At 43.5% G+C, this 19,113-nt stretch overlaps 1 protein-coding gene across 4 annotated transcripts in view; it reads left to right on the top strand.

Moving 5' to 3' along the window:
* Slc1a3 (solute carrier family 1 member 3) overlaps positions 1-19,113 on the top strand; it is a 75,139-nt gene that overhangs the window by 3,770 nt on the left and 52,256 nt on the right. For 3 of the 4 annotated variants that reach the window (NM_001289943.1, NM_001289942.1, NM_019225.2), the window contains 1 exon segment: positions 18,663-18,800. In NM_001289943.1, the coding sequence (NP_001276872.1) occupies positions 18,663-18,800 (138 nt within the window). 4 annotated transcript variants of the gene reach the window in all.

Below are 19,113 nucleotides of genomic sequence, written 5' to 3'. Positions count from 1 at the left end.
ACTTGTATGAGAAATGCTAAGAGGGGGAATGTCCTGTGGTGTAGAGGCCAGCAAAGCAACCACAGCTCTACAGCGTCAGCCTGCTACCATGTGATTGACAGTTAAACTCAAGGGAAAGAATGGCCATTCTTCTACAATTAGGTCTCATTCCTCACACCCATTGAATAAATACCCACTTGCTTTGCATTAAATACTATTTGCATGGAGCTCAGTATGTTTGCAAAAGAGACAGAATCAGCTATTCAAAATGGTGTTCTAAACACCAAAAGGGCTCATTCTGTAAGACAGGAATATTTCCGTGAAAGAATAGGGAAATGGAAAAGAAGAGAGGATGGGGATGGAAGTCCGATTAATTGAGAAGGAAGTTGCTAAATACAGAGAAACAGCATCCCTCCTCACAAGAACAAAATGCCAGGAATTGAGGGTCTGTTTTCTCTAGTGCTCTCACTTCCTAGCCCAGTGGGGCCTTTCCTCAGATTTGTGAGAACGGCCCTCAAAGTTGGCAGAGCCGGAGTCGATAAGTTGGCTGAATGCCCTCATGGTTGGCTTTACTAATGGAAACTGAGGAGTTAGAAGCAGTAAGAAGAAGGCACACAAAGAGACACAAAAAGAGCTCATTGACAGTCAGAGAGACCACCGAGCTTACGCCAAAGGTCCTGAATAGCAAACAGACAACTTATAAGCAAACAGATTTAAAGAAAAGGAAGATGCCTTTTGTTATCTATTGGTATGTCTTCCACTGAGGGCCTAGCTGAAACAAAGGCTCCACTTGTCACTAGAGTCCATGTCTACATTATCCCTTAACAAAATAATAGGGGAGGAATATGTTTTGGTGTCCATTCTTTATTTGAACATAAATAGGGGAAGGAGTCAAGACAGATGCTACCAAGTGCAGAAGAAGAAATTATTTCCCTCAAATGTGGCTATGAACCAAAGATAACAGTTTCCAAATTCTTAGGCATGGTCAGCTCTCAAGGAAAGGTGCTTAAAAGTTTATCCAATTCGTTTTGTTTTGTCTTTTCAAATAAGATGAATATGCATTTAATGTGGCAATGAAAACTAGACAAGAGTACTGTGGACTAGGGACAGAGATGCATGACCCAGTGAGTCCAGAATAAAGCAGAGAATTGTAGGATTCCAGCGTCACATCCTCTACAAGTGCAACCGTGCCGTCAGATGCCATTTCTAAGCAGTGGCCAGGTGCGAATGCGTTGTGCTGTGATAAAACCTCATATAACTAGGGAAAGGTGGCAGCAAGACAGAAGACAGCAGCAAGCTCCAAGTCCATTTGGAAGAGTTTGTGAGGAAATCCTCAGGCAGCATGTGTCTTCCTCATTATTGCAAACGTTTGATAAAAAGAGCTCGCTAAGAAGAGGGCTCGCTGTCTTCTTCCCTTTAGAAAGCACTTTCTCATTCCCAACTCTGGTTGGTTTTGTTAGAGTGACCTCACATCTTGTTAAAAGAAAGGGTGAGCTCTTTGTCTTATTGAAGACGCAGAATGTGTCCCTGTCAAGTGAATGTGTTTTCCCAACATAACCAGGAATAGAGGATCATGAGATCAACTGCAAGGGATGGGGATTTGAACATAGCAAGGCCCAGATCTACACAGCACCTGATGTTTGACCTCGTGGAGTTCCCACAGGTAGCTTCTTCTCTTACTGATGGTCTTGCTGCTGACACACACAAGGCAAGTTGACATCTGTGTAGCCTTTATGAGAGTTTGAAAGAAATTGACTTCCCAGAAGAGAAAATATATTAACTACATTTTAATATATCATTTTATCCCATTCTCTAGCTTCTTCTAGCAATAAACTTAAGTAGACTAAAATTCAGTGTAGTTCACTAACATCTCAAGCAAGTGGCCATTGTGGATGCCTCTTGGGATAGGAGATGGGTGTCTCGGGAGTTAGGCAGAGGGATATTACTTTCCTCTGATTACGTTTCCGTATAGTTTGAATTTTCTATCTTATTTATATAGTATCAACTGTCACCTTCTGTGTATTAAAATAAAGAGTTAAAGTTACTTATACAAACATTCAATGTTATTCACCAATTTAACAGTTACTGAAGGGTGTACATTTGTTCCTGGGCTTTACAGTGAGTTTCTTTGATCTCAGGAGGTTTACTGAGAGAGATAGATTTAAAAAAAAAAAAGATGAAAAAGGAAAAATACAAGAGCCAAGGGTTGTAATAGAGAAGTTTGTAATCTCAACCTTTAAAATACGATAATATGCAACTTTGTTATAGTAGATACTCTTTTTGTCTGCTAGTACCTCAGGGGTCTCTATTTTCTCATAGGTTTTGGAGCCCTAAATATACCATAATAATAATAAGTGAATCTGGGCTTTTAATAAAGAATATACCTGGGCTTCTACGTTAGTTGTATTTTTCTATATTGTGTAATCCCAAGCAAAGAATTTCATCCTCTGAGGCTTAGTTTCCTCATCCTTCATCAGTTGTATTCAGCTAACAACATCAGACACCTCTTGTGCTGGGTGTCACACACTCTTCTCTATCAACTTTGCTTGAACCTTACATCAACCCAGAGAGGGAAGCACCTTTATTCTTGTCTTGAAGATGAGGAAACTAAGACATAGACACTTTCTCAGTGTTGGTGTATATTGAGGAAGATTCTAGACAGACACAGTGAGACATAGAGTTCAGGATTCTAGAGCCAAAGAAAGGATCATTTAATCCCAAGAATCGGAGCAAAAGCCCATCACCCACACGCGCGCGCATGCGCGCGTGCGCGCGCACACACACACACACACACATTCACACACACACACACACATACACATTCACGGACACACATATACACACACCCATCCCACTCTAGCTCCAGGTTCACACTCTGCATGCCAGTTCCCTCCTTGCTCACCCTTGCTTTGCTGTCCTAAAGAGCTGTGCCGAGCCTTCCGTATGAGAAATGAGAAGGAGGGACTGAGATCATTAGAAAGGGCGTTCGTGAGGCATGATGACTAAATGAAAGAGGACGGTGGCCCAACTCTTATATGACCAAGTGGTTGAACACACGGGTGAAGAATACAAGCGAAAGATACAAGAATCAGAGTGTGCTCCAATACAGAATGAGCTGTTTGGAATCCCCGAGAGAGAATACACCTGCTGTGCTAGACAGTGGATGAGTTTCACTGCCCTACACACACAGAGGGCATTGCTAGCACACTGTGGAGGATAGGGATGGCTTTGGATTATGGGAGGACACAGTATATCAGGCCATCGTCCTGCATAAGCTCTGCCCTTTGTGAAAGCAGTCATCTTTCAGAGTCGCCATCACGTATTCTGTGCCTCGGACACTTGTACCACCGCTCCAGTTGGCCAAATAGATTGAGCCACAGGGATATATTAGGATTTGCTATCAGCTGGAGGACTGAGGAGAACTGTGAGTGAGACCACACTGGTCACCTGCTTGAGCCATGGAGTGGGCACAGTCTGACACCCATGCTGATGTCCCTCTGCCTCCTAAGCCCCCGGCAGTAGGCATCTCCACACATGCTGAACAACAGGAATCCAGAGAACAGTAGACAGCTTTTAGGCTCCATGGTCTCTTCAACATCTCTGAAAGGGGAGAGTAGAACTTTCCCAGGGGAAAGCTGGGAGGAATGATAACCCTGACAAACCCTTCCTGGACATGGCCAAAGGCATCTATACTGCTATTCATCGGAAGCTTAGGAGAAAGGAAGTCATCTCCTTGCTCTGGAGAAATAGCACAGGGATTGGGAGTAAAGACTGAGTCTGCCTTCGCAACCCCCAATACCCCCCCCACACGCACTCAGAAGCAGACCCTCAGAAAGGTCATCAGGGCTGACAGGGGCATGAGTGTCCCAGGGAGCTACTATCTCTGCACAGATGGTCCCATGCAGAATAAAGGGGATCAGAGCTCTGGCTTCTGAAATCAGATAGACCAGTTTCTTGATCCAAGCCTCTGTTTTGTGGCGTATTAAAAACTCTGCCTGAGTCTTATCCAAGTTCTGCCTCACATAAGCCATGGAACCAAAGTGTGTCCATAGTCCATACAAAGGCCTCTGTTCTGCTTACCTGTTGCCATGGAGAGATCCATATATATATTATACAGTTTTGGTGGATTTTCTGGGCTAGCAAGAGCCAGATCCAGGGATTTAGGAAAACTAAGCATGGAAATGAGAGAAGATACTTAACCTGGTTTAGGCTCAAGAGGTGGGGCTCGTGTTTCCTGGGCTGGAGAAGAGCACCGAGGGAGTTGTAGGAAGAGACCTGATAGTTGTAAAGGGCTTTGAGAGGAAGAAATAAAAGCCAGAGAGAGATACAATCATTACCTGACCCTTTCCGCCATGGCCTCTTGAGTTGGGAGAATCCCCAGGCAGCATTATCAGAGCACAGAGTACCCAGCACCAGACAGGAGGTGACTCTCAGGAGAGTGGGGAGTTACTGGGAACAGTGTTTTGTTAAATGTAATATACTCGAGAATTTGGGGGTTTGTTCATGTCACTTGAGGCCTATAGGAGATATTCTCTCTCTCTCTCTCTCTCTCTCTCTCTCTCTCTCTCTCTCTCTCTCTCTCTCGCTCTCCCTCTCGCTCCCACTCTCTCTCTCTCGCTCTCCCTCTCCCTCTCGCTCCCACTCTCCCTCTCGCTCCCACTCTCACTCTCGCTCTCCCCACTCTCTCCAGTATTTTTGTGTCTTCTGCTCGTCACAGTTGGGGCCTGGGGGAAGAGGAACGTGACTGCTTCCCCCCCCAGAGGGTCAGGTTGTTTTGAAGCAGACTGAAGACTTGATGTTCTTACATTATCTCTGGGTTTTATTTGCTAGGTTTTCCCCGTTATTAATTCAGAGAGAAGACAGAGTAAGCCATTTCTAATTTTTCATTCGAGTGGGTGATCAGAACAGTTCAGAACAGTTACCTACAGTAATAATGACATCCATTTTCACAGTTTATGAAATGGGTACTCTCTGCAGCCGTGTGAGCCGCAGCCAGCCCACCTGCCTCCTGGCTCTGTAGCTATCTGGAATGTAGCTCAGAATCACTGAGCACCTTAAGGTCCCCGGTACAGCCCCTGCTCTCTACGGATTCTATTCAATTTTTGATTGAGTACCAAACTCTTATTCTCATAACTACTCACCACTTAAGTTTGAACTAATGTCTGCTTCTAACCTCTACATTACAATGGTTGAAGCACATTTTACCTTTCTCTAATTTATCAGAATGTATGGAACAGTATTTATTTCTGTGCCCACACTGACCACAGCAGGATCCTTTCCCTGGGCCTGATGATCTCCTACTCCTTTAAGCCAGTTTCTCCAAAGATCAAGCCTTATCTCCTTGGGACTCTTTAAAGGTCATCATTATCTGGCCATGTATCTGATGGTGGGTGTTCTCTGTCCAGGGTTCAAGGACATAGGAGAGCACACTGTAAAAGCCATGTTTGCTCCTCTGTCAAGGTTCAGGGATGGGACATAGGGAATCTTTTTGTTTTCGTACTCATACAAACAAGACTGTAACGAGTCCATGGCGTGCGGGGAGGCAAGCGGTATTTAGGTATCTTTTCCAGGTACTGCATTCCAGGCGTGAGAGTTCGATGTATTTATAGAGTAGTAGGATGCTATGGTTCATCAGGTATTTGATCTGGCAGCCGGGAAGCTGTATTACTGCCAGGAGATGACGAAACGCACAAAGCATCTCAGGGCACCAAGCTTGGCCATTATATGCTCATTAAGTCCAAGCATTAAGAGTTTTATGTCAAGGTTCAGGGTAATCAAAACTGCCCACAGCTTATTTTCTACGCCAAGAGTTGTCCAATCTCTATGCCCAATCAACACATGGTTGCTTGGGTTAAGGAAGTGTATGGAGTCCTTTGGTAGATTTGTACAGCAAAAATTGCCTTCCTTTCTTTGAGGCTAGAAAGCCACATACTGTGAAGTTTAATGTTTAGTTCTTGAAGTTCTCAAAAAGTTAAATATTGTAAAGAACCATTCACATGTTAAAGAGAGAGAGAAAGAGACAGACAGACAGACTCAATGTCTTAGTTAGGATTTTACTGCTGCGCACAGACACCATGACTAAGGCAACTTGCATAAGGACAACATTTAATTGGGGCTGGCTTACAGGTTCAGAAGTTCAGTCCATTATCATCAAGGCGGGAGCATGGCAGCATCCAGGAAGGCATGGTGAAGGAAAAGCTGAGTTCTACATCTTAATCCGAAGGTAGCCAGGAACAGACTGAGCATCCCGGGGCAACTAGGAGGAGGGTCTCCAAGCCCACCCCCACCAATAAGACCACACCTTCTAATAGTGCCACTCCCTGGGCCAAGCATATGCAAACCATCACACTCAAGCAACTTTTTGATGTTAAAAAGGGAAAATAAAAGACCAAATTAGGAGGTTTAGATCAGTAGACAGGTAGAGACAGAGAGGGAAGGCACTCCCTCTTTTCCTGTGTACTGTATCAAAAGAACTGAAAGTAAAATTGAGAAGCGGCAAACTGAGAAGCACAACAGGTTCCCAATTTTAAGGGTGAGTTCTTATCTCCAGAGAAGCTACTCCATTTTTCTTCTCCCCAAGAGACTTCTTAGGTTCTTCTACTTAGGCTTCCCAGGCACCAACTGCTGCCCTTCCCAGAGAGGACAGGGGATGCCCTTCTGAGAGAAAGGTATCGGGGCTTTGTTAGTATAAAAAGAGGCTCAAGTATCCCTAAGCAGGGCAGAGATAGGCCATTCCTGCCCTCCTCAGTCAGGAAAGATGACCAGAGTTATTCACCTTGCATCCCTTAAACCCCTCATTACTGCAAGAAGGAAAAACTCCAGGGATCCTGTGATTGACAAGCTTCCTGGTGTTTCCAGATCATTGATGAAAGTGAGAGCAAAGGCAGCAGAACCCAGCTTAATTATTAAGAGTCTATTAAGAGATGGCCTAAGAGATGGACTGTAAGCTAAGAGACAGCCTATGACCTAAGAGACAGCCTATGACCTAAGAGACGGCTTGAGACCTAAGAGATGGCCTGAGACCTAAGAGATGGCCTGAGACCTAAGAGATGGCCTGAGACCTAAGAGACGGCCTGAGACCTAAGAGACAGACTATGACCTAAGAGACAGACCTAAGAGACGGCCTGAGACCTAAGAGACGGCCTGAGACCTAAGAGACAGCCTATGACCTAAGAGACGGCCTGAGACCTAAGAGACGGCCTGAGACCTAAGAGACGGCCTGAGACCTAAGAGACGGCTTGAGACCTAAGAGACGGCCTGAGACCTAAGAGATGGCCTGAGACCTAAGAGATGGCCTGAGACCTAAGTTGACTTTTTGTTGTTGTCCATTCATCTTTGCCTTCCTAGGTTTTCATTTTATGTTTAAGGAAAACGAAACAATACTGTCAAAAAAACAAAAACAAAAACAAACAAACAAACAAAAAAAAAAACAAAAAAACCTCCCACTACTTTATTCAGTAAAACTCCTACTATGTTATTAGTTCCACAGCCATAGTGTTTTTTCATAGGGCGCTTTGGTGGGCAGAGAGCATCCCACCTTTGCTGCATGAGGTCCTGTGCTTTCATTTGGGGTGCAGGGTGCCTCAATTCTAAGGGCTAAGTGATTGAAGCAGCACATTCACCAACGATGTGGAGTTCTTCTAGATCCAGTTCCGCCAAAAAAGATGGAGATGTTGATCAGAGTGTTCACTCCCCAAGGATAACCGTAGGCTGTTCCTTGAGTGTTCAGACGAAGGAAAGTCTTCACTGGAGCAGTTTAAAGCAGAATTTAAAAGAAACCAACTCAGAATGGAAAAGCAACTGCTTAGAAGATATGAAAAGCTAATGTAGAAACAGACTCAATAAAGCTTTTTTTCTTTTTAAGTTGAGAGATTTGGTAGCTTAGCCATTACTTGTATGCTTTTTATTTAGTGAACATAAAAACAAGAATATACTTGTTCTTATATAATTCTGGGGTGTTTTCCCCTCTTTTACATATAACAGTATGGTATAAAAACTTTGCTTTCTGCCTTTCTATTTCCCCCTGTATCTTGGATGTTATTTCTTATTGTTCTTCATTATCTCTTAAATACAGTGTCTGTGGGTCCCATAATTTTTTAGGCAATCCATAGATGGAGAGCATTTGGGTTGTTTTAGCCTTTATATCTCATTTATAAAAAAAAAAAAACAGTGTGGTGGATAATATTATATTGGATAAATATTGTATTATTATTTCATGCTGGTAAAATAGATCTGTGTGTTTTAGCCTTAGAAATGAAGTTGATGAGTCTGAAGGAGTTTTGATGAGTATGTATAATTTCTGTTCCATAGGGGTTATAGGCGTTTGCTTCTCTGAATTGTAGGCTTTTGTTATTGTTTTGAGTTCTTTGCTGCCATCACTGCTAGACTTAAGAACAAATGAGCTTCAGGGGGTGTGTCTTTTGGCCAGGCAACTTAAGGAAATTAAAGAAACCTTTTATAAAGGGACACAATTTGGAGGCTAGAATTAAGCAAATTCTGGTATTCTATCTCCTTCCAAAGTTTGGATTCATCTCAGATGAGAGGTCTAAAGCTGTGATTTGCATGAGTCGCTGAACTTTTAAAGCACTTTCTTATCCCTTACCATCTATGACCTTCACTCGAACAAAAAAGAGATGGAACAGGGTTTCAGGTTTTAATCTTTCTGCCTCAAATTTTCTCCTTCGTTTTAGCAGTTTAGAAGCTCGTTTTGCAACAAGGGCTTTAGAAATAAGAGGCCACGGGGGATCAGACTCAAAAAACTGAGAGCTACTGTCTCCCAGGCCAGCCCAGTCTCTTAGATGAGGCATCCAGTCCATGAACAGGCTTGCACCAGTAGTTTGAGAATCTGAATACAAGAGGGGCTCACTGAGTGTCAGAGAAGATAGGAGCCAGAAATAGGAGTCTGCAGTGATATTTGTATTACACAGAGACATAAGTGAGCAGAGGCTCTAAAGGAAAGGAAGCAGGTAGAAATGGCTCACTGATTATACAAGTCTAGGACATGGTCACGAATGTCCTAATTAGGGTCCACAAATTAGGGAATTGGAAGTGTTTGCCTGTACCTCATTTTGAGTTTCCACTCACAGGAAGTTAGTGGATTCTAATGACGTTGGCTGTGCTCTTTAGAGTAAAAATTGTTTTTTAAACTTGTCTTGTTTTAAACAATATGTTGGACATGTAAAAGACCCTTCTGATTATTTGTAAATTCAATTTTAATTTCACACAGGGTTTTTCTTTTGAGGGGAGAGGGGTGCAGGGGTGATGCTGGGCCTCAACCCCAGAGTAAACGCTGCTTCCATTCACAGAAAGCTGCAACCCAACCTCACAGAGTGTTGTTAGTAAACTTTAAGGAGCAGAGCTTCTGGCTTTTCTCAAATCTAAAAGGTTCTGAGACTGCTCCCAGTCCCCCATGCTCACTGGTGTCTGCACTCTGACCATCCATCTGTCACCCTGAGCTGGTTCCTCTGAGTGAAGCAAGGTGGGAACAAGTATTTCCCACCTCAACAACAGGAAATGCCAAAGGACAAAAGAGTGACCTAGACCAGAGCTGGAATCTCTGAGGGCTGTGGGAGAGAGCTGAAAGGTTGCCTCCAACACACAAAAAAGCTTCTTACCAGGAAATGGTGGAAGTTTGAATCGAAACAAAAGGTCAGGGATAAGGGCCCAACAGAACTCTTGGTCAGGTAAATTCACCATTATGGCCTTGACCTGCTTATAAGACAAACTAATGAAAAGTTATGCCCATCAGGTTCGCCAGACTGGGCTGAGCTTGAGAGACAAATCCTAAAGCAGAAATATTTATTCAACCCCTCAATCATTTATTGCTAAAAAACTAGAACAGAAGCCAGAAGAGATCCTCCATGGTTAAGAGCACTGACTGCTCTTCCAGAGGACCTGGTTCAGTTCCCAGCACCCACCCACCAGGCAGCTCATAACCATCTGTGACTCCAGTTCTAGGAGATCTTATGCTCTCTTCTGCTCTCCACAGAAAGGGAGAGAGGGGCCTTCAGCCTCCACGGGCACCAGACACTCAAGTGGTACACATACATATATGCACGAAGTACCTGTACATGCAAAATTAAAAAATAAAAAATAAAAAACTGTAGTAGTCGAATTGATGAAGCATTTTACATGCACGTGAGAGAGCTTAGAGTTCATTAGAAAAAAATAAGCTGAATTCAACTGAAATACGTAGAATTTATATAATGCTTGGCGTTATAGAACTCCAAATATTTAGCTGAGAATCTTAAAGATCAAAAGGATCTTAAATACCACCTATTCCAACCTACTCCCATTTTGCAGGTTAAAAAAAAAAGAACTCTGGTGAGATTATGATTTGAAGACTTCCAGGGAGGGAGTTTGAAAGCTTGCTTTGTAGCATTGCTCAGTGCAACACAAATGGCTTGCCACACCTTGTCTCCTCAGCAGGGAGAAATGAGTTGTGTAGATTTCATATGGGGATTATGTTATTCGCATAAATTATCTTGCAGCCTAACTTGTTGGTGGTTCAGGCCCCAAAACATCACCACTGAATTCGTGATCTTTCTACGGAGCTACACTTGTTCTCTCCCTGCCTAAAAGCCTACCGTGCAAGAGAATTTGGGTTCTAGAGAAATCATATCAGTCTTCATTTGGGAATCTAGAAACCCAAGCATGTAAGGTTTCATAATTTGTTCAAGATCCAGTTGTACAATGCAGGGAGAAATCACAGTGTTTTAAATAAAGGAGCTGTTCCTTGGGGTAGGACTGTGCTCACAATGTGTAATAGGGAGTAAGATTTACTGGTTTCACAGACCCAAGAGATTGCTACTACCTTCAGGAAGTGTGTTCCACATCGTCAGCCAAGAGAAAATCGGTCCTGTTCTTCATTCGGCCATCAAATATCTATTATGGACCAAGAATTGTTTTAGGGACTTAATATATGTCCATGAACTGAGCTAACGGAGATGTTCATCTTAAAAAGTATGACTTTTAGAAGAGAGAGAGAGAAAATAATAAATCTGATAAATTGAGACAGGAGAGATAAGAACTTCCAGAGCTAATGAAGCTGACTCAGAAGAAGCAAAGCTAGGAGAGGCTGCGCGAAGGAGACACATTAGCTAAACTTTAAAGGAAGGGCAGCCTATGGCTGTCTGGGGCTAGTGAATGGGAGTCAGAGGAGCCCAGCAGCAGCAACAGCAGGAAGATGGAGACCCAGCGTCACACCGTCACCAGTAAAGCCTGAAGCCACCTAATTTTGGAGGATGCCAAGTCAGTTTAAATCCAAGATTCAGGGCTTCGAAGCGGAGGGATGAGGCAGTATGGAGAAGAGCTGGACTCCAGCACGAGGGAGTCTTCTCTCTTCCCACACCCCATAATTTCCCTCTAAACTTCCTCACATACAGTGGGACCAGTTCAAAGTGATGGGAAAACAATGCGGTGGGGAGGGGCAAAGGTGTAAGCAGAAGCAAGGGAGGGAGGGGTGGGTGGTGACTGTTGTGTTTATAAAAAGATAAGGGGAGAAGGGATATATTTTGGTTGATATGTGGTGAGGTATGGGGGAAGGGGTTCCTCTTGGGGGGGAGGGTCACAGGATGGTATAGTATAGAATGGTTTATTTAGGGCATGGGGAGAGGAGTTGAGAAGGTAGTAGAGACAGAGAAAGGCAGCGGGGGGGGAGGGAAAGAGAGAGGGAGAGAGAAGAGAAGAGAAGAGAAGAGAAGAGAGGAGAAGAGAAGAGAAGAGAAGAGAAGAGAAGAGAAGAGAAGAGAAAGAAGAGGAGTAGAGAAGTAGAGGATGGCCATGGGCCAGTGGAGAGAGTTGGGGAGGGACAGAGCAGGAGCAAGAAGGCAAGAGCAAGAGAGAGCAGAGGGGGCAAGCGGCCCCTTTTATAGTGAGCCAGGCATACCTGGCTGTTGCTAGGTAACTGTGGAGCAGAGCTTAGACAAAATGCTAATCGTGACTTCCTGGTGCTGTAGAGCCCTCCTTATGCCTGGTCTGATGCCACCAGAGGGAGGTATCAATGATATCCTACTTTAAAGGTTAAAGGGGTCCCTCTGGGCATCATGTTATTAGGGGAGCTAAGTAGAAACAAGAAAACCAGTTGAAAGCCTACTTACTAGCAGTCCAGGGAAAGAGGAGCGTTCACAGCTAAAACCGATAGATAGATAGATAGATAGATAGATAGATAGATAGATAGATAGATAGATAGATAGATGTGAGTATATATATTATGTTTATATATTTTTGAAATATTTATTTATTTATCAAAGCATAGGAAGTTAAGGGCAGATCTAGCATCATGGAGGAAGGTAAAGGCAGAGCCGGTCCTAGCATCTCAGCATGGTTCACTCACCCTCATCTAGTATCGCTGTTTGTAAAGTATTCTCTGTGAATGCTTCTTCACAGTAGAAACAGCATACATAGGAAGGAGGCCCATAGACTGCTGCAGGTTCGGAAGACCCTGACCTATTACTCAGGACTTCAGACTTGTTTCTAAGCAACAGAACAAAGCAGATGTCCTTCAGGCATTCTAGCTCTACCTGTCTGATCTAGAGCGTTCCTTGGAGCATATTGCATTATAAGGAATGACCCTAGAAGGCTTTCATCTGCCAATCCATTTAATGCAAGGTTTTATGGGTAAAAAGTTCAGCAAGATGTTGCTATTCCAAACTCCAGCATTCACCAGAAGCTAAATGCAGTGACTTGGTCCTAACCAACTGAGTTTTGTCCTCTTTCTTTTTTTGTGTGTTTTCCATTATTTTTGTCAGTTGACATATTAGCAAATTCTTAACACTTTTAACTTATTGTGAGTATTTAGCTTTAGAAAATAAGCCCATTTTGTCTTGGTTTAGAAAATGACAGTTTGTCAGTCTTCTAAGAAAGCACTCGTGTGCACTCTGCGGGGAGATGCTGAATGCCCACCGGAATTCCTATATCACTTTCCTAAGTAAGAACCTGTCTGTAAGCAAAAATTCACCACTGTTCTTGGGATCCGACCACACAGTGGATTTTCACCATCTTAGATATCTAGTGAAGACATTTCCTAGACTCCAGAGGTCATTCTTAGCCAAGAATGCTGGAAGATTGCAGGCTAAGCATGAACACAGTGACACATGTTTCTATGTCACCAAGCTACAAATTTGGATAAGCATGCTTTTTGGCTCTAACAGAGTTATTCTGACTTCTGTGGTCATTTTTGTAGACTAGCCAACAATAAAGATGTGTCCTTTTGCACTGACATTCTGGTGGCCACCACAAAGCTTTGTGTTGGCTCTGGAACCATCAGGCAGTGTCTAATTGTCCACTGACGGACATCACTTTCTCAGGACCCTGCTGCTGGACCGAAGGAAGGCCAGCTCAGCTCATTGAAAGACCTCACCTTGTCTTGGAATAATGAGATCACTCAGAAATCTGGGCATCAGACTAGGTTTCAGAGAAGTGTATTTTTTTTTTCTTTTTCATTGCTGGGATAAAAATAATCAGGAAACAGAAAATCTTAACTGCTGAAAGAAAGAAAGAAAGAAAGAAAGAAAGAAAGAAAGAAAGAAAGAAAGAAAGAGAGAGAGAGAAAGAAAGAAAGAGAGAAAGAAAGAAAGAAAGAAAGAAAGAAAGAAGAGAAAGGAAGGAAGGGAGAGAGAGAAAGGGAGAGAGAGACAGAGAGAGAGAGAGAGAGAGAGAGAGAGGAAGAAAGAAAAGGAAGAGAAAAGAAAAGAAAAGAAAAGAAAAGAAAAGAAAAGAAAAGAAAAGAAAAGAGAAGGGCAGTTTTCCCATTCAGAGCATTTCCTCATGATCTGGTGCTGACAGGATAGCAGCCGACCTAGAACCGGAACTGGCTAGGAGTAGAAAACTGAAGAAAAATGCCTTTGTTTCTCACTGAACATATGAGCCTGGAGGGGAGCTTTCTTAAACAAAACCGTCTTAGCTCCTTTCTCCCATGTAAGCACCAGCCCTTGTTAGAATTAGTTAAGCAGAAGAGTCTGTTTACTCATAAGTGTTCAGCTTTGAAAGACAACTAAAAGCTGGTCAAACACAGTGTGATAACGTAGGCTCCTCAAACCAGCAGTGTGACTGGAGAGTGCAAATACAGAGAGTGAGGGTGGGAAGCTCTGCAGGGGACAGCCTGGGTGCCATGGCCCCTTCAGCTGCTCACTTCAGACCATAGGCAGACAGCCTCACCACCTCTAATCCCACCAAAGTGCCACTGTTTACCAGCGGCAAGGTGTAGGCACTTGACCTGCCTGCCCAGAGGCTCTTGTTCTTTCTGATATGTGTTCTAATAGCCCTGGCCTCAATAGGATCTGTGAGGCAACGTGCTTGTGAGACCTTGTTTCCCTGTGTCAGAGCCAGAGGGGATGGAGGACACCAGGAGAATAAGGCCCTCTGAATCAACCACTCAAGGCACATAGGAACTCATAGAGACTGAGGTAACTTACAGGAGGACCGCACGGGTCTGCACCAGGTCCTCTGCATATCCTTCCTCCTTCTCTTCGCATATCCTTCCTCCACAGGATTCCCCAAGTTCCATCTACTGGGTCTCTGCATCTGTTTCCATCATTTCATTGACCTTTTTCTTTTCCCCCTCTGGGTTATCCAGGCAGTGTCAAGGGTAGGTTCCCTCTCATGGCATGGATCTCAAGCTGAACCAGGGACCAGTCATTGGTTGGCTACTCCCACAATTCCTATGTTGCCTTTACCCCAGCACATCACATAGCCAAGATAAATTGTAAGTCGAAGGTTTTGTGGCTGGGTTGGTGTTCCAATCCCTCCACTGGAAGTCTTGAAGTATTATAAGATATAGCTGGTTCAGGCTCCGTATGCCCCATTGTTAGGGGTCTTAGCTACAGGCACCCTCATAGATTCCTGGGAGTCTTGATTGCCCTAGGTTTCTAACTCATTCCAGAGATGCCCCCCCCAATTCCAGTTGTCTCTCCAAGTACTCTCTCTCCCTGTCCTTCTCCAACCTAATCTTTCCTGCTCCCATCCCATCCCACCCCCATCCAGTCCCTTCCCTCCATCTACATGCTATCTATGTCTATTCTATTTCCCCTTCACAGTGAGATTCACAAGTTTCCCCTCCCCGCCTCTTGCTTCTTAGATTCTCTGGGTCTGTGGATTGTAGCACGACTGTCCTTTACTTTATAGCTAATATCCACTTATGAGTGAGTACATACCATGGTTAAGATGGGGTATTTTACTTAAATAAAATCATTTAGTTACTTAAACTACTCCTTAAGGGAAGGATTTGCTAAGGTATACACAGTGAGTGGCACATGTCTGTGATCTTAGCACTTGGGAGGCCGAGACCACAGAATCACAAGTTCAGTGCCAGCCTTGCCTACTTAGTGGGTTCCAAACTAGTCTGAGCTACCTAGCAACATGGTCTTTTTAAAAAAGGAGAGAGAGAAATGAGGCAAAGCAGAGGAAAAGATCAGTGTTCCACAGTGTGATGGGTGCTCTTGTGACATCTCTGGGCAACCTGACATTACCGAAGGCTGTGAGCAATGTGTTACCTAAAGACACTCAGACCAGGGGGATAGGTTTGTCTGAACCACCCTTAGCCCCAAGCTACAAAGATGCATTTGCGTTGGAGGGACTCTTACCAACATACAGCAGGAAAAGCACTGGCTTGTGTTCAAAGACTTCCAGGCCACTTACCAGCTTTTTAAGCTCAAGCAAGTTAACTGACTTCTTAGCATCATTTTATTGATTTTAAAATAGACATATTAATATCTACCTAATAAAGCTGTGATGCAGGCTAAAGACTGCCATTAACACATAATAAGGGCTCAATAAATAGTCCTTCCCCAATATAAGCTTCTCTTTCCCAAGGGTAGAAATGGCTCACTTGACGAAAGAGGGATAGTAAACAGAAAACCTAACCCAGGACAAATCTGATTCACAGTGTTTCCATCCTACCCAACTTCACTCTTGAAAACGTCAGTCCTAAAGTGGAATGCCGTTTCACCTCTGCTGCTCCCACAGGGAGAAAGAGCTTTGCGATGGAGATTGTACGGCTAAGGTTGTAGTTCACAGTAGCATTCATGAGGCCCTAGTTAAATCCCTAGCACTGGAGGAGGAGGGGGATTTTTTCAATGAAATTTTTAAAAGGCCACACATCACAGAGGTGAGTGTACATCCATATTTGTTGCTATAATATCTCAATAGTCAGGAAATCTAGATATCCATAAACAACAGATGAATCAAGAAAATTATAGTATGGGCTGGAGAGATGGCTCAGTGGTTAAGAGCAGTGACTGCTCTTCCAGAGGTCCTGAGTCCAATTCCCAGTAACCACATGGTGGCTCACAACCATCTGTAATGGGATCTGATGTCCTCTTCTGGTGTGTCTGAAGACAGTGACAGTGTACTCATATAAATAAAATAAACAAATGCTTTTTAAAAAAGGGAATGGGACTATATTCATCCATAAAAAATAATGAAATTATGTTTTCAAGAAAATGGATGGAAGTGAAATTGTGTTAAGTGCAACAAGCCAGATCAGAAAGACAAATTCCATATTTTTCCCTTATATGTGACACTGAGGGGTGTGTGAGAGGAAATTGGAACCCATATATAAGAAAGCAGAAGGGGGTGACACCTGAGGGAAGCAGGGAAGTGGCCAGAGCAGGGCTGGAGGTGCAGAGCAGGCAGTGGAGGAAGTGATATATGTGAAAGTGCCAAGCTGAACCTGCTTCTCTGTGCTAACCCACAAAGAAACCGAGACACGCTCCAGAGGAGCTGATGTCCAGGCTGCACCGCCCAACAGCACCAGTCCGCTGGCTATAAGGAGGTGCATGGAACATCACCTCCTCAGACATTGTCTCCCAGGGTGCCTTTCTTGTGCACTGTTCCATATACACTAGGCAGTTAGGAGAACCAAGGGACTTTGTCAGTTGTATGCTGCCCATGTATGAAATTAGGTACCAGAACATTCTAGAAATAAGCTCACTATGGACCACCACCAACGGAGTTTATCATACAAGGCAGGAAGGGTTAGAGATGAGGGAAAGCATGAATCCTGAGTGGAAACGCCATGGCCTTAGGTCCTAGCTCTGTCCCCCGAGTATACTTGACTTTGGACAGTTTTTACATTCATTGTGATCAGGTTTCTCCACCAGTAAACTGTGAGAGAGCATCCGCATCCTGCCGTTGTCATGGGGATTAAATTGCTCACAGGAGTAAAAGTGCTGGCAGTGCCTGCCTACAGTAAGAGCTCAGGGACCCTCAGTTACCTCCTCCCTATTTAAGTGGTGGAGCTGACAGAGGTAGCTTGTGCTCCCGGCTGTCTGTGTTTTCCACATATCTTCTTCTCTTGCCTATTTATTATTCTGACATTTCCCGAGACCCCGGTCGACTGGATTTCCTAGTCACATACATGGAGGTGCTTTTTATTACGCCATCACCGTCTAAAGTTGGAGAAGGGACAGCCCTGGTTGCCGAGACCCAAGAACTGAAATTGGAGTTGCAGTGGTGGTTGAAATGAACTTTGTGTTCCATTTCTTAAGACAGAGAAGCCATTTCATAAGAAATTGGGAAAGTTTAGTTTCCGTAAGGACTTCATGTATTCCCAGGCAAACCTTGGGTTCACTCCTCCCCTTTCCCACCCCTGACCTCTGGCTTTAAAAAGAAAAAAACAAAACAAACAAACAAAAAAAACAAAACAAAACCTCCATATTAGGTATTTTATTTTCTCTGTAATTTACTCAGGCTTTTTAAAAAGTGAAGTCTCAACACAAGGCAAATATTTGAAAATATTTGCAATATTGAAATGACTAAATTCCCTTGGGCTAAGAAGGTAAGTTGGAGAAAGAGGAGAGGGGGTGAACGTATTTGACGCTGGTATTAATTTCTGGAAGGCAGCAGGTGTCATGCTTCATCTAGTTTGCATATGAATTTATTATTCTGAAAGAACATTTCGAAGTTTCTAGACTACAGGAAAGCTAAGGACAGACTTTCCTTTCTCTCTACCCTCATGGAGTTCTCAGCAGGAAACTTTGGGGAAATTTTTTTTTTTTTTTTTTTTTTTGCTCATTTTGAAGTCTTCTCTTGCCAGCAACCAGTGAGCATATACAATATAGTTGCCAAGACAATGTCAAGACCAGGTTGTGAGAGAGGCGGTGTGGTGTGTACAGACAGGGAGTTGCTGAAACAGATTAGCAACCAGAGCACCAGGGGGTTGTTTTTGTTTTTTGTTTTTTTTTTTTTAAATTGGAAAGTTTAGTTGTTTCTTGTAAGTGGTTATGCAGTTCTACCATCTGTTCTTCTGGAACTTTCTCGTGAGGCCTTTTCTTTCCCATTTCATCTTGCTCAGGACCGTTTGATTTGTCTCCAGATTATACCCTAGTCTTCATACCTACACCAAGTCGGGTCAACACGGGTCCCATGGGTCCCACTGCACTGAAGTGAGACAAAGACATTTTTTTCACTGACTCAGCCCAGATAGTCTCTTATTTTTTTTTTCTTCAAATGCTACTGGAAGGCCTGGACTCAACAAACGCTTCCACATAATGACTGCAAAGACAGATACAGCCCTTGCTCCCAGTGCTGTATAAATATTTGCTGCTTAAATAAATTACTGTTGTCAAACCTGAGTAGCCGGCAGCCAGATACTCACTCATTTTTCAGAGGCTGTTGCCTTAGTTCTAAAAGACTCAATTTCCCCTTTCTCTCTCTCTCTCTCTCTTTCTCTTCTGTCCCTTCAGGTACAATCCTTGGATTTGCCCTCCGACCGTATAAAATGAGCTACCGGGAGGTCAAGTACTTCTCCTTTCCTGGGGAGCTTCTGATGCGGATGCTGCAGATGTTGGTCTTACCCCTGATCATCTCCAGTCTTGTCACAGGTACCGGTCACGGACAGATTTTTGCTGTTTGTTTTCTTTTTCTTTCTTTCTTTCTTTGTTTCCCTTTTCTTTTCCTTTTTTTTTTAAAGTGTGCTTATTGCAAAAGAATGCCTAGAAAAGCCAATGCTTTAGGTTTCTGCTGGATGCATGCTTTGTTCTTGAAAAGAAAAAAGAAAAAAGAAAAAGACCATTGGAAATGATGGAAAGGAGGCTTTACTAATGCATGAATGATTACGAACTCTCGTATTTTTACCAATCACAAGAGGAAATGTATGTAAACAGTCACGTAATCTGGTCTGCCTCACCGTGAACG

This window comes from Rattus norvegicus, chromosome 2, assembly GCF_021556685.1.
Source record: "Rattus norvegicus strain SHRSP/BbbUtx chromosome 2, alternate assembly SHRSP_T2T, whole genome shotgun sequence".
Taxonomy (NCBI): domain Eukaryota; kingdom Metazoa; phylum Chordata; class Mammalia; order Rodentia; family Muridae; genus Rattus; species Rattus norvegicus.
The sequence above is the reverse complement of the archived record's forward strand: the minus strand, read 5'-3'. Positions and strand labels throughout refer to the sequence as shown.